At 45.6% G+C, this 20,765-nt stretch overlaps 1 protein-coding gene across 2 annotated transcripts in view; it reads left to right on the top strand.

Moving 5' to 3' along the window:
- LOC147029716 (RNA-binding protein 7-like) overlaps positions 1 to 7,971 on the top strand; it is a 32,140-nt gene extending 24,169 nt beyond the window's left edge. Inside the window, exons 2-5 of one of the 2 annotated variants that reach the window (XM_085872989.1) lie at positions 631 to 793; positions 2,262 to 2,325; positions 3,846 to 3,936; positions 6,736 to 7,971. In XM_085872989.1, coding sequence (XP_085729115.1) covers positions 631 to 793; positions 2,262 to 2,325; positions 3,846 to 3,936; positions 6,736 to 6,882 — 465 coding nt within the window. In that variant the 3' untranslated portion in view covers positions 6,883 to 7,971. Of the gene's footprint in view, positions 1 to 630; positions 798 to 2,261; positions 2,326 to 3,845; positions 3,937 to 6,735 lie in introns of both variants that reach the window. The other variant, XM_085872990.1, reaches the window with a different exon arrangement.
- Positions 7,972 to 20,765: the final 12,794 nt, after the last annotated feature.

Raw genomic sequence — 20,765 nt, 5'->3', positions numbered from 1 at the left:
AAGGGGGACATTCGGACCAACGATTCTTGGCGATTAAGCCGCTCGGAATCGCGCACGGGACAGGCTTGCTTAAGCGGCTTGTTCCGTACGAGTTCCGTCGAGGGTGGAATACCCCAGTAGTTGGATCACGTGGGTATTTAGGTAAATTGAAGATTGGCAATCGACCCTACCCCACGTGGTCTGCCCATTGGCGTATTTCGGTTCTTGCACAAAGACCCGTCAGCTTCTGAGTTATCCGGGCGGCGATCTATATTCCGGGTGATCGGTCGGGCCGACTCGACTTGCGGCTCTGTCAGAGCGGTCGGCTCGCGGCCGACCCCTGGCACCGTAACACTATATTAAAAAGAAAAGCCTTGACTTTGTATATTTAAAAAAAAAAATTCCCCTGAGCTCTTTGCAGATTTGTTTCTGCATTTCATTCATCAGTTGCTTACGGTTTAGATCCTGAAGTGATACATTTATTTATTTTTGTATAACCATAAGACTATTTTCCATTGATGTAGACATAACGACGCAGAATTTTCTTCCATTCCGTTGCAAATCACAGGCTAATGTGAAAGCTTTTGTATTCAACTTTACTCCTTGAAGGAGATGAGGTTTTTGACCAGATTGTTGTTTGGCTGTCCCTAGGCTGGCCCACTGTTCCGGGTGGCTATTGCGAAGGATAAGGAGGGAAAGCCAAAGCAATTCGCCTTCATCACGTTCAAGCACGAAGAGTCGGTGCCGTATTCTTTGAACCTGCTCAATGGAATTCGTCTCTATGGCCGCCCACTCAAACTACAGTTCCGCACTGGCAAGTCCCGATCAAACATGACCTTGTCGTGTTCTGGGAGGCTTTGTGTTGTTGATTGTCTGATAGGATATTACAGAGGTAGCACAATTGCATTTGAGCTGTGTAGCCTGGGCTTAATTCCTGAACTGACTTTAAACTGTCGGATTGGTGCTTCACAGGCAGGGTGTTGAATCACAAAGTGTGTCGTTCCTCTGTTGAACGTTAAGTTGTGTCCCGACTGCTACCGTTAGATGCTGGATGTTAAAGATGCCACTGTGTCCTTCGTGTAGACCAGGTGAGCGGTCACCGGCACCCTGGGCAGATTCCAAATTCATGCCAATTTCACTCTGTTGTCAAGTCTGGACAGCTGGCTCATGAAAGACTTGTGCGAAAAACTTTCTCTGTCTGACCCCACCAGGTGGGAATACTTAGGGCCATAGTAGTCGTAGTACCACCACCAAACGAGCGAAAGGAGATTTTAGGTGGGTAGCCATCTCGCCTGCATTTTGGGAGTTTAACCAGGGTGCGGTTGCTGGAAAAACACATGTATGCTGGCGTGGGTTGGAGAGGAGAGGCGGTCCAAAATATACAAATGGCCATTCACCTGCTTGAAGGCCGTGTGTGTGTGTGTGTGTGTGTGTGTGTGTGTGTGTGTGTGTGTGTGTGTGTGTGTGTGTGTGTGTGTGTGTGTGTGTGTGTGTGTGTGTGTGTGTGTGTGTGTGTGTGTGTGTGTGTCACTTCATTGATCTACCTAATATAAATTATATGTTGTTGATTAGTTTCAAAATTATTATTTTCCTTGAGTCATTCTCCACAAACCAGATCGATTGCAGTTGTATTGATAAAGCATTCAACACACAACCCCGTCGTGTTTCCCTCGGCATGTCTCTTCCAAGGGTTTCTCCATTTTGCGATCTCAAACCTTACCTTTGTGGCACTAGATTTGTAGATGATCAATGGTTGCACCGAAAAGAATTAAACTTAAAAAAAAAACCATATTTGTTCATTTACAGTATCTTCACATATCGGTGGTTGTGAGGCAGTGGTTGTATTTGTTTTATTTTTTTGGTCTTGTAAAGCATTCTGATTCATTTCCATTGACAAGTAGCCAAGCAAAGATGTTCCAACATTGCAAATACCAGATGTAGTAAAATCACATTGAGGGGATGTCAGACTTTCAGTGTCTCAAAAGGTTTGTTTGTTTTCTACTTTTATGTTAATTTTATGAAACTTGTGTACAAAGTACAGGAATGGCAGTGTTGTGATCCGTGAAGAAGTGGGTAACAGTTATACCAATTATATAATTATATATAATTATAGTTGTATATAATTTATATTATAAATTATTTACAGTATCTTCACATATCGGTGGTTGTATATTTATATTATAAATTATATATATATAATTTATATATATTTATGTATATAAATTATATATATATAAATTATAACAGTTATATATATAATTATACGCACTGTAACATTGCAGGGAGTGTACATGAGAGTGCAGAAAGTTGTTGCAACAACCAGCCCACCATGACCACACACATCAGGTAGGAATGAGGTCTGATCGTGTGTTTATTGCTCATGTTCATGTTCGACGATTGCGTACAAACGTTAATTTTTTAATTTTTTGTAAAGGTCCAGCATCATAAACCACCACTCAGAAGGTGTCACTGCTCATGTGCGTTTTCACAAGCATAAATCAACAGCCACTCTTGAACATGATACTTGCTATGTAAATCCCAGTGTCTCCAAATTTACCTCTTAAATGAAATGCCCACCGCCCCCCCCCCCACCCAAACCCATGGCTAATAGTATGCTCATGTTTCCCTTGGCTGTTTTAGAGTGGTTTAATGTGATTGGTTAACGAACCGTTTATTCTGTGTTAACTTGTGCATGACGTGCCATCGACTTCGCTCAAGTTTTACTTCTGCTTTTCCTTGAATCCCAAACCGTATGTCTGAATAAGAGGGTACTAACAGAGGTGGGGAAAGAAAGTGAAGTTTGGACAATGTGTGAAAAAATAAGGAAAACTATGTACATAGGGTTTCAAATTGGACATGAGAAAGCATCTCAAAATGCAAAGCTCGTCCGCGTCCTCTTTGTACTCGAACTAGATGACAAAAACAAGAGCTAAATTTTTTTTTAATAATAAACGATTAAAATTTATTAATCAGTCTTGTTCATATTCTCATAATCAGGGTTTGTTAAATAGATAACAGCTCAAACGGTAAACAAGAATTTGTGGTAAAATGCAAGTGCACAAAATAAAGAAACGTGGAAGCACAATTGCAAAAACAGCTGTCTCATGCTGTGCAGTGGCGGACGGTCTCCTCGGGGCGCTTTGGAAATGTGTGACTTTGCCCTTTTGATCCAATTATTAATTAGTGGTCTCCATATTCTCATGAGGGTTTCTTGAAAATTTGATGACAGAAGCTTAGTTGGTTAAAAATATTGTGGTCTGGAGACACACACAGACACACACAGACACACAGACACACACACACGGATACGTTGAGACCTGGTAGGTCTCCATTCCATCTCCTGAAATCCACCCATGAATGGAGATGGCCGCCAATAACAGGAAATTTTACGCACACACACATGGATGCGAGAATTCTTCGGCGGAATACATCATTTTGAAAGGCTCGTATTGAGGGAGCGAAGTCGGGGATGAGTTGTGGTGGGGGGGGGGTCCAAAATCACACCATTTTTCATGTGTAATATGTAAAAGAGTGGATTCCATTTAAGGTAGATTGGAGTTGTGCAGGAAACCACAAGTATAGTGTGAATGGTGTTGTGAAAATTGCATTCTTTTGAAATGAGGTGTCATGGTGATGGCTGCTGGCAATTGCAAGAACGTATGAATTCTGCAGTAGTCGTTCATTATTGTCCTGCATGACGGCCTGGTATGTGCAGTGAACAAAAGTTATATAACGGAAACCTATCATCTTTAAGCTTCCAGACGAGCCACGTACAAATGACAATCTCGGGTCTACTTGGTGAAGCCTTTCTAATATTCTATATTCACTTTTGTCTCTTTACCTCCCTGAACTGTTTCTTTGTGCAGGTCAAAAGGAATGAAAGATTGGTCATCTGTTCCATATAATGAAAATGCAGCTTCCCAGCACCACCATGGAGCAGTGCCCTGGGGGCCGATGGTCAGTAAACCTTTTTTTTTGTTTGTCTTTGCTGATGGTTTGGTCACTGGTTTCAATGTGGCCCTTTTGGTGAAATTATCTTCTACTACTGGTATAACGGCCCCGAGCAAAATATTTAGCCCGTGACGTCTGTCACGAACTGATTGGCTTGGCTGAACGTTCAGCTAAAGAGTGCAGGAATTTGTGATTTGTTCACAGTGCAGGCGATAACTCTCCTACCATTTACAAATGACACCGTGGGATCTTTAACTCGAGTCTCGCAGACTCGAGATAACTATTGCTAGCACATGGGACGCGCAGCTTAACATCTACCTGACCGATGGTGCACATTGTGAGCAACGCTCTGTCCGTGAAGCACGTATCTGAAAGTTAACAGTCAGATTGGGAATTGAACCCGGACAAGAAGGTTAAAAGGCAAGCGCACTGCCGAAGGCTACTGCTAAAAAACCTACTGGACCTTGTTGATGATGCTCTCTGCTAGTTGCACCTTAAAATTGACATTTTACCCCTTCCCATATTCTTCGGGGTATGTTATGAATGTTTTTTATTTATTTTATTGTTTTTGAATGTGGGTGGGTGATGTATGCTGGAGGGATAGAAACCTCATTGAGGCTGAAAGAAATATATAAAATAAAATAAAAAAACAGCGAAGCACATTGTCGTGTCCACGCAAGTTAAGACCGACCTAGATGGATAGCCAAACGGTTCGACCTTGGAGGCGAACACGTGATCCTTGGAGATTATAGCATGTGCGGCATGGAGGGCGGCAAAGGCTTTTACCAGACGGAAGCGCAAGGGTTTGCACTCGAACCCACAACGACTAGACAGACACAAGCAACTTTAATAAATACGTGTTTAATGAACATATATCAAATATTTATTCTGGAAAAAAATCAAAGCGTAGGGTAATGAAAGTGAGGTAATTTACAGCCGAAAGTTGCGACGTCGCCCCACAAAGTTACACAAACAGACAAGGGGAAAGATGAAGTGAAAGAAAATCCCTCCCTTGATTCTGGCACTTAGCTGGGTGTTCAGAGATGATCTTGGCGATCGAACAGCATCACCGTGCGTCGGAAACCGCGTCTGAAAATGGCACCAAGCTGCTCTCTGGGCGGGAAACATGCGTGAGGTATTTGTGTGGCGGTATTCAATGCCGAGGCTCACCAACCACCCTGCAGCTTCTTCTTACGAACGAGTATGCCAACCCCACTCCTCTTACACCAGGTCTGCTCGCCAGAAATGGGTGCCGCCTTTCTCTTTGACCATGCGACGGGACAATCTCTGAGGCCCCGAGATAAGGTCACGAGGTGCGCTCTTCTCTTCACCTCTCCTCATAAACGTACAACCTCGCGACTCAGCCGAACAGTAAGGCCAGCGTCTTGCTCCAGCACGCAGGCAAATTCACACAGCACGAACATGAAAACCCCGCTGCTATTTCGTCATGCCGAGGGGAGAGCAAAAACGAGATCCTCTGTCTCAACCACGTTCCTCACACCAACTATCTCCTCTCTGATCATGCCCTCTTCTCTCACGTTACACCAACCTATCATAAGCCTCGGGGGTGGCCAGCCAGTTGTTAAAGTGGCGTTCCTTTTTATAGCCGGCTTTTTAAATGCAAAAACATAGAAAAAGTTCACGAGGAAACCACATACTGGGATAAATTAGCCTTAAACCCTGCCTAATTAACACATCACTGCCCCCCCCCCACCCCGTGTAGTGACACGTAAAAATCTTAAGCTGACAGTTTTCCCAACTTAAATTACATCAATATGTCTCCTGCTCGTCCACGGACCATGCTACTCCATACAATCCTAGCTTTATTCTGAAATTCCTCCATCTCCTCCACAAGCATAACAATATAATGAATGACTATTTTAAGTACTGTACTGTATTGCATCATCTTCCATTGAAGTAGCCTTCAATTTGCTTGTGGATCGCACTGTTCCTGAACTGACACAATCCTCTTACCTCCATTCATTTTGTACATCTTTTTATTCACATGCAACCCCAATAACAACAGATTCGATGAATTGCTTTATCTTCCAAGAAGCCAGAAAACAGTTCTGCAAAAACGATGTTTAGTAAAAACCAAAACCCGTTTCGTTGGTTCCCAACTCGCACTCGAAGCATACGGAAGAAAACCAGCCCTTGTAGGAAAAGAGAAGAATGGAAGACTATCGTGGGAGTTATGTTGATGATTATTTTTATTTTTTTTAATTGCAAGGATCAGTAGGTTGTTGGTTGTTGGTGGCAACTGTGTTAATCGCATCAAAACGTTTTTGGTCCCATTTTCTTGCGCAATGGGGTGTTTTTCTAATTATTTAAATGTCTACAAAAATGAAAGCTTGTGCCAAGACCTTGGTTTAGTATAGCTGATGAAAATGAACGATAGAAAATGCTGCATTATTGTAAGTCATTTGAGATTCTTGTCAAAAAAAAAAACCGAAACGTTTTCAAGTTCTAATGTTTACAAAAGAAGGAGTTCAACTGCAGTGGTTCAACAACTGTGTTAATTGGTGAATGTGAAGCGGAAATAAGTCATCAGAATAATAATGGTACAGGGGAGGTGAGCGGAGCAATCCGAGAGTGGGCCGGTGATGAAGGCACGGTCGTTGAGGATTCTGAGCTTGTTGAAGGACTTCATCCACCTGACATCTTTTTTACCAAAAGAACAACACGATCTGGTGAATTAAAAAGGTTGGGCGTTGCACAACGCTATTCCATGGCGGTGAGAACACGAATTAATTAATCTACCATGTTTTTTTTTTTATTTTTTATTTTTTATTTTATCTTTACTAGATGAACCAGTACCGAGGCATGCGGCCCATCGGTGTACCTGGGCCCATTACTGGACAACCATTCCCCTTTCTACAGCCAGGTATACCTCCTCAGAATGGAATGTGGCCAGGTCGCATGCCCATGTCGTATGCAACACGCATGTACTAGTATGTGTCATCACTGAACCAGCTATACAGAGTCTGCCAGCCAATGGACAAATTTGTGAACTATCACCCATCATCTGTGGTTGCTGGTTAGTTTTTTTGAAGGTTTTTTTTGTTTGTTTTTTTTTCAGTGAGATTTATGTCTCGATCTGCCTTGATGGGCTTTTATATAATTGCTAGCAAACACAGCATGGGTAAGATAGCCTTAACAGATGAGGTAATTGCTCACACTTTTTATGCTCTGACTTGGGAGTCTGACACATTCTCAGGGTTGGATGTAGTAGTAATCCATTGTGGGAGAGGGAGTGTTGACCGTTTGATTGATTGAAAGATCACTCTTACTTGGGACGTCATACTTCCAGCAAATACTTAACTAACCTCGTCATCTAAGTTGTCACCATTTTGAGCCAATGACTTATCAAACATCTCACCAAGCGATGAACAACAGCAAACTATCCAATCTGGTTCCCATAATGATCCCGACCTGGATTCAAGGAATATTTAACTGTTTTAAAAGCTAATTTTGAAAATATTGGCTCGGTGGTTCAAACCTAAAGATGGGGGCACAAATTTGAGGCCTTCGTTTTATTTCCCATCAGGTCGTGTGACTCAGGTTAAAGGTTGTTTGTTGGTTTTGTTTGTGCATATTCCTCTTCCTCTTTGGTGGGTGGTGTACAATAATTTGGAACGTCTCGTTATAGCTCCCCATTTGGTGTTCATGTTTATGATGCCGATAAATTTGAAAACGACCTTGCGTACTTTCCTCACGGCAAATGGAAAAGAAAAAAAAAAGAATCCCAAAGGTAATGTAAAGTATTGTCACCCAGTGTTTGTTCTTGTATTGAAAAGCAAAGAGGATGTATAATGTGTAAAGCAATGTGGGGTGGGGGGTGGTGTGAAAAAAAGGAAAGTGATATTGTAAATTTTTACAACTTTTTTACTGTAAAGCATTTTGTTTTTAAACATTTTGGATTTTTTTTTTTTTTTAGTGGGTGGAAAAAAAGAACCGAAAAAGAAAAACATATTTTGATTGGGTTCTTTCATTACATCGGTTTTGGACTGACGTTTGACAAATAAATTCTTTCCAATTCTACGAGGTGTATTCTATTTATCTGGATTGTCTTGTGGGAAAACAAGCGATTAATTTGGAGGTTTGCACTGTCGCTCCCTCGGCTGGTTTATTTCTAGCTGTTGAAAACACGAGGTTCGTTGCGAGTCCGCACACAGACCGACTTTAACGTTACGCTCCCAATTAGCCATGAGCACAGTTTGGAGTTGTCTGATTTCCCCTCCAATAACGTTTTTCTGGATAATTTAACCACAATCTGATTTTATACCTTGAATGTGCTTTCCTAGTTGGTGTGAACCAATTGTAAGTTATAATCGTACATTCAAAGGGGCTTGAAATAATTGTACGTGCACATGCAGATTTGTGCAGCAATGAAATAGTGGAATTGTATACGTTTTGCATTTTTAAAATAAAATGCTCGTTTTAAAAATATATATATTTTTTTGATCTGCAAAATGTCGAAGGGGATTATCCCTCCAGGGATTGTCCGTTAATTTCCACAGAGCCACATCCATTCCCGAAGTGTTGAGGGTGCATTGGTTCTCGGATCTACTGTAATCTATCTATCCCAGCATGGCTCTGCATTGGTAAAGCTGTCGTGCTGCTTTTTTTCCTTTTTTTTTTTTTGCTTATTGTGTTGACATATTTAATATTTTGCAAGATATGCCCCCAGTTGCCTTGGGGAGGGGTGGTGGTGAGATGAACCGAAGGGTATTAAACGTTTATAATCTCACCCCGTGAAGGATGAGCGTTTACTGGACATTGTCCTCAAATCATGGCAATCGCTGAAAGGTGGTCTCTGTCCATGCTCGTGGGCGGCACGGGTACAGCAAGCTGGTTCAGAGATCAGACTGAAGCATGTTCAGCTGCCAGCTCATGCTCTGTGGAAAACTGCTCCCGCTCTCCAGTCTCTCTCGCATTCTCTCTTCGCTATCACCTGTTCTCGACCAACTGTAATTCAACTGCCACGTCACTCTCTCGCTTCTCTTTTGCCTTCACACCTGCTAGCTTCCTTTTTATAATAAACTATGGCGGCGGAGCATTGTACTGCCCGGACCAGTGTGTTGATGCATCAGATAAAATTGCCCCCATGCTGGACAAACCAGGCTTAACTTTGTGGGGTTTAGATAGTCGAGCTTGGAATGGGGGAGGATCTTAAAAAGGATACGGGTAGATGCGCTGACACGACTCCTTGCAGCTCTAATCATTGGCATACAGCCACAAAGACTCGCCCTGCCAACATGAAGCCAAGAGCACGAACTGGATGAATCAGAAAATAGACATCCTGGTTTGTGTCAAACTCTGGGAATGCATGCATAAACTAAACTGAAATGTCAAAGAATGCGAATAAGAACAGCTGTCTATTTATTTCTCTTTTCTCATGGCTTCCGGTTTGGCCAAAAGACGGTGGACGTGGAATACTATGCTTGAAAAGAGACAAACATGTTCTTTGTTCGTTGTTCTCTTTGATGGCTAATGTGTGGCGTACTAATTCCCTCTTTTAGGGTCAGTGTGTTTGTCTCCCCTGCAGTAATAATATGCTGTGATTGTTTGGATTAAAGAAGCAATTCCATTACTCTCACTTGTGGCCACAAAGATTGGCTTATGAGTGTTTGGCAAACTATCACATTACCCCTTCATCATCCTCATCATCCTCATCATCATTATCTGTTGTATTGATTGATTTTTTTTTTGCCATCGTTCCCTCTCCCGGTTGCTCCGGATTCCCTTGATTAAAAGGATACAAGGACCATCCCATCCATCTGATAACATGACCGAGGTATTTAAAAACCGACCATGCAGTGTTCCAAAGGAAGCCTGTCAGAGTAATTAACACAACTGTAGTCCTACTTGCTCAAATGTGCTTCCTCGTCTAATTCTTCTTTGATGGCCACAAATGTTCTCACCTTCTTGTGGGGTTGGCAGGGGGTTGTTTTTGACCGTGTTTCGCGAACCAGCTGGCCAGGCCTGACGCTCAACCAAGTAGTCGGGGCAGGAATTTGTAACTGGGCCATGGTGCCGGCAATAGCTCACCTACTGTACTTTTCACAAAGGACACCATGAGACCTTTAACGTCCACCAACTAATGCTGGTGGATGGGTTTTAATTTAACGGGTCAGTTTTATGTTCATCCGAGGGACGGGAGGACACATTGATGAAACACCGAGATGATAGCTGTCTCGACTGGGTTTGAATCCCGCCCAAAATCTAAATTAAGAGGTGATTGTGCGTTACCTGTATGCCTTCCTGCCGGACCTAAAAATGTGCTTCCTCATAAAATGCCTATTTTGAGGGATGTTAGCATCAGAAGTTCCTTCGGTAGGTGAATTTTTATCTTGAATGTATTTCTGGTACATATTTGGCCCAACTTGCCTTAAATTAGTCAAAATGAATCGAAGTTGTAATCAAATGAGAAACTGTAAAAGCTCGTTTTCATTTTTTAAATATTTTTTTTAATTGACGTCTGATTAAATATTCTGGATATTTGGTTTTGAAATTGTGATGTTTCTAGTAAAGAACTGTCGTGTGTTGGCAATAGAATCATATTTAGACGAGGGCAAGTCAATAAGTAACCTTAAAATATTTTTTACAAATTGTTTATTGCATGTACGTGTGTAACAACTGTGTTATCTTTCAACATAATCTCCATTACGTTCAATGCATTTTTCCCAGCGCTTTACTAAGGCCTGGATTCCTCTAGAAAAAAAATCTTTTGGCTGCTTGTGTAGGCATTCATACACCGCCTCTTGGACCTCTTCGTCGGATCAGAAAGTGGTTCCACCAAGCGCTTCTTTAAGTGGCCCAAATATGTGGTAATCCGAAGGGGTGAGGTCTGGCGAGTAGGGTGGATGAGGAACACTCAAAATGCATGTCCTCGATTGTTGCAGCTGTAGTTGCGGGCAGTATGTGGCTGACCATTGTCATGCTGCAGCAAAACACCGGTAGTGAGTATTCCACGACGTTTTGATCTGATTGCTGGTTTCAGATGATATTTAAGGAGGTCGCAGTATGATGCACTGGTGACTGTGGTCCCTCTGGACATGTAATGCTCTACAAGTGGGCCTCGGTTATCCCAGAAGAGCGTCAGCATCACTTTTCCAGCGGACGGCTGTGTGTGGAATTTTTTGGGCTTCGGTGAAGTTGAATGGCGTCACTCCTTGCTTGCCCTCATCGTTTTTTGGCTGAAAGTAGTGGACCCAGCTTTTATCCCCAGTCACTATGCGCTGTAGAAAGCGTCGCCTTCTGTTTGGTAACGTCGCAGAAGTTCTTCACATGCATCCATCCACTCTCCGTTCTTTCAGTTCAGGTGTGAATTGTCTCGGCACCAACCTTGCAGACACTTTGCGGAACCCCAGCACGTTGTGAATGATATGGTGTGCTGAACCATGGTTAATGGTCAATTCGGAGACCACTTCATCCAGCATAATGCGACGGTTTTCCCATAGCACACACTCAACTCCTGCAACCATTTCTGGTGTGTTGGCTGTGTGAGGCCGGCCCGATCAAGCAGTGCCTGCCACACTGGACACTCCACTTTTAAACTTCCTGTTCCTGTCGTATGCCTGCTGCAGTGATAAACATGTGTCACCAGATTGCATCTTCATTCTGCGATGGATTTCACTGGGATTTACATCCTCACTTCCCAAGAAACGGATGACAGAACATCGCTCCCCCCTGGTGCAAGCTTCTAAGGGAGCTGCCATCTTGGAAATGCCCTACTGACGTCATACGCTCAATGTTGCCAGATCTAAAACTCGGCAAAGCAAGACTCTCTTACCCATTGATATAACATATGTTGTCTACAACTACACACGTTACATTCTCAAATTTATATCGCCATTTTAAGGTTACTTATGGGCTGGTGTGTGTGTGTGTGTGTGTGTGTGTGTGTGTGTGTGTGTGTGTGTGTGTGTGTGTGTGTGTGTGTGTGCGTGCGTGCGTGCGTGCGTGCGTGCGTGCGTGCGTGCGTGCGCGCGCGCCCGTGTGTATGTGTGTGTATATATACAGTATATGTGTGTGTGTATATATACAGTATATGTATATATATATATATATATATATATATATATATATATATATATATATATATATATATATATATATATCATAATTTTGTTCAGAGCATGAAAGCACACCGTGCCAAAAATAATAATAAAATTATTTGTTAAAATCCTGACATTTCAGAAGACCACTATCTGACATCCTCAGAGTTTAAAAAAAAAAAATTCCACACGTGCAACAGCAGAGACATTAGCTGGAGTTATGCCCGATGGGAATGGCTGTGAGGGGGCCCACTAAATAAGAGTCAATTAAGAGGGGTCGGACTTCCCGGCTTCCCCTCCCTCTTCTACGTGCAGACCCTTCCCCTCCCTCTTCCTACCTCCACCTTTCCCCTCCCTCTTCCCACCTCCACCTTTCCCTCCCTCTTCCCACCTCCACCTTTCCCCTCCCTCTTCCCACCTCCACCTTTTTCCTCCCCCTTTCCACCTCCACCCTTCCCCTACCTCCTCCCAAAAAGGTACGTAGGGTTGCCTGAGATGTTGCGTACATCTATTGGAGTACCACAATTAAGCACATATTTAGAGACAAACATTTTATTTATCAAGCTGCAAAATATTGAACATATTGTAATGCTTTTGGGTCGACAAGATTGAATGGCTCTCCATCAAGGTCCAGAACATGTAAATTGTTTAAATTGTTTGGTGTTCCAACTTGAGAGCAGCCCACATAGAGTTCACCATGTGTAAAGTTTCAATTTCCTTCGCTTATCGGTTTTTGATGTATGCTCTTAACAAAATGCAGACACGTACGACATATGTACGTACACCACCGATTGCTTAAGCCTGCTTTTCGCTTTGTGAGCACAGGGTAACAACTATATCGGTATGTGGATCAAAATCGCTCATCTTAAAATTTTCCCAATTGAGTGGAAATTTTTCAGAGTTAATGAATTAAAATATTATTACAATAAAATACTATACATTGGGGTCTGGTTGTCTTCTTGTTTTTTTTCCTGTGCAGAATAGCTCCCCTACTCTTCGCAAAGGACACAGCGAAGGGATCTTTGATGTCTACCAACTAATTCCGGTAGATGTGACACCCAGTTTAACGTCCATCCGAGGGACTGCACACTTCATTAATCACCCTGCCTATGAAGCACCGAGATGACAATTTATGTCTGGGTTGATTCAAATCCAGGCGAGACAGCTTAGAGCGAGTGTGCATACCTCTTGGCTATCTGACTGTGGAGTGGGGATGCATTGCTTTGGAGCCACTGAAAAGATTTGTCAGTTCTCTCTTGAACTTGTAGTTCAGTTTATTCATTATAATTCTCTAAGTTTGCCTTCCAAAGTCCGAGGATTTCCCCACGGAGAACCAAGCGATGATCACCACGCCCACTGCTCTCACGTGAGCTTTCATCTGCTTTGAAATTATTTTTGTTACACTTCGGGCATATTACTTAATCTTTTCTTCATTCCATGTAATTGTCGTAGCAGTATAAAAAGTTAAGTTTAATGCTTTGGAAATTTCACATGCTCTTGTGCAAATACGGAGTAGGTGGAAGCATATGTGGCCTTAATTAAATAGATACGCTTAGTTATAAGAATTGGTAACAACATTTTCAGATTTTGACACTTGTTTAGTCCATGAGATACGATCCTCAAATATGAAATCATATTTTGATTAAATACTTTAATTAGTCTCTGAGATTAGATTGTGCTTCCAAGGCAAGGCATTTTTCATAGGCCAAATCAAAATGGTGGTTAAGACCCCTGCAAGGTGAAGTTGGGCTGACCAAGTATAAAACTTTCATGAAGGTAAGCTGTAAATTATCTCCAAAAGGGGTGTTCAAATTTACCCAAATACCCAGTTTTCATTTATGCACTACCTTTAGTTTAGTAGATAGTAGAAAATCGTGCAAATTATGATACAAGCGTCAAATTTGGCATTTCTGTTCTGCAGGGCTTTCTGATCAAATCTGCCCGATTGGCCATTTGAAAATCCAAATTTTGAAAGAAAAAAAAAAAACAACTTCAAAAAAATTTGAAGTCACAGCTGGCTGAAATTCTTGAAGCGCAAGTGAACATCCCAGACAGAGAACCAAGGGGAGATGCAGTCATCATTGATGGCTCAGCACTTATCAATGCCCTACCTCCACGCACTTCAAAGATATTTGATGACTATGAGAAAGAGGACATCATCCCAAAGATGGAATCCTATGGTGCCAGGTACGAGAGGGTGGACGTAGTGTTTGATGTGTACAAGAAGTCAAGTCTGAAGTCGAGGCAAGGTCGAAAAGGGGGCAAGGAATCAGAAGAAGAGTGACAGGAACCAGTAAGACCCCAAGTAACTGGAGAAGCTTTCTTCAAGATGACAGCAACAACATTGAGCTGTTTCACTTCCTTGCGGAAAAGATGTGTGAAGCACAGACGACAAGCACAGTTATTGTCACAAAAGGAGAAGATGCCATTAGCAGCACAAGGAAGTCACTGGATGCTGTGTCTCCATGTTGTCATGAAGAAGCTGACACTCGAATATTTGTACACACCAGGGATGCAACGACGGATGGTAGCAAGTCCATTATCATTAAGGCTAATGACACGGACATACTAGTCATAGCAATATCTGTACTGCCATCCTTACAGGAACTAGGTCTTGAGAACATGTGGATTGCCTTTGGACAAGGAGCCAAGGCAAGATGGATTCCAGTCCATGAGGTCGTTTCTGCAATAGGGCCTGAGAAAGCTAGAGGGATCTCATACTTCCATGCGTTCACTGGATGTGACGTCGTGTCTGCCTTCCACGGTAAAGGGAAGAAAACTGCATGGCAAACTTGGAACGTCTTTGACGATGTTTCTGAAATGTTCACCAATCTCAGCCAGCATCCAACATTGATTCGTGATCTTGACTTTTTTGAAGTATTTTTTTTTCTTCAAAATTTGGATTTTCAAATGGCCAATCAGGCAGATTTGATTAGAATCCCCTGGAGAACAAATCTGCCAAATTTGATGCTTGTATCATCATTTGCACGATTCCTCTCAAAAATTACTGTTATCTGCACCACGACTTGGAGTTCCCTTGGTGTGCATGCTGCTCGGTTTCATGGTTGTGGAGGACACACATACACACACATCATTATTATTACTTGCAAATACAACCCGTTGCTTCACTGATGGGAATATTAAGGGGGTGGAGAGAGGGAGGACTGAGAGGATGGAGTGAGGAAAAGGGGGGGAGGAGGAGAGGGGAGGGGTTCTCGACTTGAATTTGGTCGTGGGACTTGTGGAGAAGGAGGGGGGTTTGGTAATACGGGATTGAACGAAATGGGGTACGTTAAAACAGCACATGGATACCACCTGGAGATGTCCATGGGGGATGGAGAGTGGAGGGGGTTGAGGAGGAGAAGAGGGAAGACAGTGTGAGGGGAAGGAAAAGCAGCATGAGCGGAATATATAGTACGATGTCTCAAAAAGATGTGGACGGATTCAGATGAAACTTGGTGGACATGTTGGGTGTGTGATGAGGAATAAATGATTCGATTTTGGTGAAGATCTGGATCTGACTACTTGAATTTTTAAAGTGATTTTTCACTTCTGAGAGATGAGGCTAAATTAATAACTATATAGCACGATATCTCAAAAAGTTGTGGATGGATTCGGATGAAACTTGGTGGACAAGTTGGGTGTGTGACCACGACAAATTGATTTGATTTTGGTGAAGATCTGGATCCAGATCCGACTACTAGAATTTTTAAAGTGATTCTTCACCATTGAGAGATCGGGCCAAAAATGATATGAAGTACGATATCTCAAATGTATTGGGCCAGATATGGTCTCATGGATCAGGCATTGCGTGGCGGAGGTATGCGCTCTCCCGAGTGCCCTTCTAGTTATTATATTGTTGCGGATTCGCGCCCGCCGGCGTGCGAACGGCCACGTAACTCGAATCGCGGCACGTCGCCCACCGGACTGACAATCCCGTCGTGACCCTCTCGGACTAACGCCGGGAACTAGTCACGGGTGGGCCTTTCGGCCTCACCAAGATCGTGCCAATCGGCCCCCCGTGTGGGATAGGGTTGCTCGTCAAATTCGACCTACCTAAGTACCCACACGGAGGGTAGACCGGGCGATCGCACCTCGCCGCAGGTCGACTTCGGACACGGGCCACTTTAAGCGACCCGTTCCGTACTATCGGGATAACCGAGCGGTGTTATCGTCAACCTGGACGGTTCGATTAATTATCGGGCGTTTTAGCCCACGACCAACCCTTTACGTGAAGTAAGATGGAGATTCAATAAAGGAAAAGACGAAGCGAAACGGGAAAACGGTTCAACATAAAGCACATTTATTTCGCGATGAACGGAAAGCACACTTATACAATTACACGAAAAGCAAATGTAAAAGAAGAAGAAACACACAATAATACACAAAAAGCAAATGTAAAAGCAAAACACAATGCAGATATACCACCGACTACCGAGCACACGGCAACACTTACACAGTTTTACTTCACAGACGGCGCCGACAACACATATACTCAAAGCAAAAGATAAGGACCACCCTCAAGGATGATGGGGGCAGACGGGCCTGGGGCCGAGACCGCGTCGGGCCTACCCGTCTGATGATGAGCCGCAAAATGGCGGTGGCGCCCCGACTCCGCGGGCCTCGCGGACAGTGTCTGGAATGGGGTGGGAACGGGGCCCCCTTCTCGCACTATCTCAGCGCGGGGGTAAACAGGAGGGGGTTGTTGATGCTCGGGGGAAGGAGGATATCTCCCTGGCTCGGGTCCCGCGACGAGCGTCTCCACCACGACCTCGGTCGCGTTGCCGGCCTCTCCTCTCCGCAGCTCCCCGACTCTGACACGAGCACCCCCTCGACTGCCTTCGCCGCCGCCACCTCTCCAACTCTCCACAGCTCCGTCCAACTGCCTTCTCCGACTCCTCTCTTGACTGGCTCTTCCCAACTCAACTCCGAACTGAACTTGACTGACTCAACTACGAGCGAACGCGGCCCTTTATAGCCCCCGTGGCTTCGCTCCTTCACCTTCGACCCTTTACCTTCGACCCTTCACCTCTGGCTGGCTCCCCATTGGACCGAGTAAAAGTGGGCGTGAATGCTTTTTGATCCATGAATCTGCATATAGCGATATTACTCCGACGCACCTGGAAGCGGGGCCAAATCACCCCATGCTCACTGATAGGACGGAACAGAAGTGGGCGTGAGTCGTTTTTGATCCGATTGCTTCGGAAAGGCTGGTGTTTTCGCACCCCTGCTCGGTGCGCGCCCTGCACGAGTCCAGTATCGGTGCCCACAAGCGGCGCGGGAATGACGGTGATGCGATGGTTGCGAGAGCGAGTTGTGACAGTAAAGGTCGTGGCTGTTGTTGTGAAGCGGCGTTGCGGTTGGTGGTTGTTGTGTGATGGCTGTTGAGACGTGGTTGGTGGTGGTAGTAATGGTAGTAATGGCGGCTGGTCCAAAATAAAGATAGTAAAAGAAAAACGGCTATCTAGAGGGGTCACAGCCCGAATGAATGACATTTATTCCCTCTAAACAACGGGTTTGGGCCTAACTACACATATACTTACAGAGATATCTCACCTAAGGGACCTGAATGGTGGTTTGCGAATTTCGTCAACCACAACACTACCCCCTCCCCTTTTTACAGACTCGTCCCGAGTCGTCAAATTTTCGTGTGCCATCATGTGTAGTTTTCCCCTAGTACATTTTACCTACGGATCCCTGAGTGCGACATTCATGGTATTCGTGTCCCCAAAATAAATAACCTGAGGGCTGAGTAACTACCTAAACAAACTCACTCACACGGACGACTTAAATAAAATTGCCGGCGCTAAGACAGACATGCCGGAGGCGCACTCATATGTACACTACATCTTAACCTTAACTTACAAATTTTACACTAAACCATGGCCCAGGATCAATGGACTCTGCAAAAAGAAAGCAGTTAGCAGGGAGCCAGGCTGCTCGCATGCAGTCTCTGGCTCAAACAATGCAGGTGACAGGGAACGTGGCCGGCTGCTCACTCGCAGTCCAAGGCCTTCCCTTTTGAACTGAACGCAGTGAACCACAACGGTGCATGGGCTGCACAAACGCAGTCTCCGTGCCAGCTCAAGTGGCACACGCAATGAACACAACGAATGGATGGATGAATGGATGGACGCAAACACGGTGCACGGGCCGCCACTGCAGGCCCGTGTTGTAGCTGCCAACAGGGCAGTTCTTGCAGCTTGCAAACTGTTGCTTTCTGATCCTGGCGCACATGGCAATGAACAGGGGGGGCAAAGCAAAAATTGAACGGGGCTGGTGAACAGGGGCAGTGGGCATGGCATGGCAAAGGTGATCAGGCAAACACAGCCGGCAGATGAACTGGCCGGCACAGGCCTTGCAGAAAACAGCTGCAGACGATCCGGCCGGTACAGGCCTTGCAGCAAAACAACAGCTGCCGATGAAGTTGGCCGGCCTCTGCCTTGCAGCAACGCAGCCAGCAGATGAAGCTGGCCAGCCTTTGCCGTTCAGTGGAGGTTGGTGGAGGGAGTGCGGTGGTGCTGGCCACTCGGAAGGCGGGCTCGGACCTACCTACCTGTCTCCCTCCCACCTATCGCCTTTGCCTGTCACTGTACATACCCACTCCCTTAATTTGTCAAACCCCAATTTAGCCCCAACTTATTTTTTTTATTTTTACTTCCCCACTATAAATCGTCCCCTAACCCCCTGTACTGTCCTTGTTCGGCTAACCTATCCTGTCACCTAGCCTACTCCCAACCCATACGTTCCCTTCCCGGAGGGGAACAAGGGAGAGCTAGCGTCCTGTGTCGAGGCCCAACGAAGCCTCAGGATGGCCTCCCCAGACTTCAGCGATCTAAACCAAAGTGGGTCCAGCGGCCCACAACGAGAGCGAGGGGATGGATGGTGCGGAGGGGTACACTTCCTAATCTACCCTAACCATTTAACTGTTAAACTACCCCGGGGCTTTCAACAAGCCCCTCTCGCTTAAACTATTGGTTCTAACAACCCAGATTCCCGTCGCCTGTGTTGGTGTCCTCACAATTTCGGGCCTTGCCCCCCAATTTTCTCTCCGTGCCCTCACACGGTCTCATGGCTGGGACACGTGGCTCCCTTTGGCAGGCACGACCCTCTGCCGAATCTCCGACGATGGCACCCCCGGGCACTACACTGCCTCCGAGCCTACCAGCTCCCTAAACACCGGGGAGTGCCCCCCATGGCACCTCCCCTGAAACGCACACGTGGCAGGCTGGCTTCCCAGGGCCCTTTCCGAGGGTCACCCGTGCCCACAACACTGCCCACGCGGCTAATGGCGCCCCGGGCCCCCGCACCAAGCAGGCGCACCCGTGCCCACGACGCTATCCCGACCCCCCATGGGCCCTTGGCCTACCACGGCCGACTAGCCTGGTGCCCGGGGTACCCACTCAGCGATACTCACTTTTCGCAGCCACGCTCCCAGCCCGTCAACAGGGCTCCTGCACCCCTCCAAACGGGTTTCGAGCCTACACTCCCACCAACAACAAAACAACCTCCATTTTTCAATTTGACTAACCCCCTAACTCAGTCTACACTGACCCCGGGGTCCCTTGGGCGGGAGTCACTCCTCCCCCCAATCACTCATCGCACCATGCAGTCCCCATTCGCTCCACTCACACAGACCCGCTGGCCTCACTCACTCAACAAGCACACGTACTCACCTCACAACCCACAACTCTTCAACACACACACCGCTGAACCCTGCCATCCTTCTGACTACATCCCCTAACTAACTCGTGCTCCCACGTCGTCCCTTAAACTACAGCACGTTCCTTTTAACACTACGTAGCTAAGCTACGTCCCCACGACACATTCACTGTCTGTCACTGTCTTTAAATCATAAAAACATTTTATTTCCCAACCTAAATCTGGCTACAATCGATCTAACTAATCCATTCCACGGACTCCATGAGGACTTACCCCTGCCCCATGAAGTCGGTCTAACTAAGCTAACCCTTCCCCCTAACTAGTTTCCATCCTGTGCCCTAGTAAGGGGGTCTTCCACCCCTTGCCCGGGAATCCTGTGCACCCGAAAGTGAGGCTTGTTTTTTTTATTTTTTTTTATTTTTTTTACATGCGCATCACCAGTGCGGCAACTCACAGCTCGCGCACTTTGCACCTGCCCGTGACGTCATGCAGCTGCACGTGTACCTCGTCCCTCCTTGGACGGTACCATCCGGCAGGGATACCCCTCCTGCCGGATTCCAACCCCACGTGCAGCCATGACGTCACCTTGCGCATAAAAAAAAACACAAGCCCCACGTCTCGAGGGGTTCCCCACGCGAACACATGTGCTTTGCCCGTTGGAGCTTAACACACACGATCGCGTGGAGAACCCGTCCGGTCCAAATCCATTTACCTGCCTAAACTTTGTCCGTCCGCGGGATCGGCAAATCCACCGCGTGCGTTTCCGGACCGGGACTTCACTCTCGCAAGCGAGCACGCGGGGGCCTCGTGCGTTGCACAGCACGGACCTCGTGCTCACTGCTGGGTGAACCCGGCACGGTCCCGAAACAACTACATCCGCTACCCGGCTTTCGTTCCTCTGTCGCCGTCGTCGTCTCCATTCAACACACGCATTCCTGCGTGTAACGACACTCACATTCCATTCCATCACATTCACCCCGGGAGACGCGGCTGCATGTTCACACATGCCGACCGACATCTCCATTACACATAGCGACCTTGCACACGCTGTCTCTCTCACACTCGGCCGCTCACTCACGCATGCCATTTCCCTTGCACACGTGGCTCCACTCA

Source organism: Eptatretus burgeri, chromosome 3, assembly GCF_056783735.1.
Source record: "Eptatretus burgeri isolate ZD-2024b chromosome 3, Ebu_testis_v1, whole genome shotgun sequence".
In the NCBI taxonomy this organism is placed as follows: Eukaryota; Metazoa; Chordata; class Myxini; order Myxiniformes; family Myxinidae; genus Eptatretus; species Eptatretus burgeri.
The sequence above is the reverse complement of the archived record's forward strand: the minus strand, read 5'-3'. Positions and strand labels throughout refer to the sequence as shown.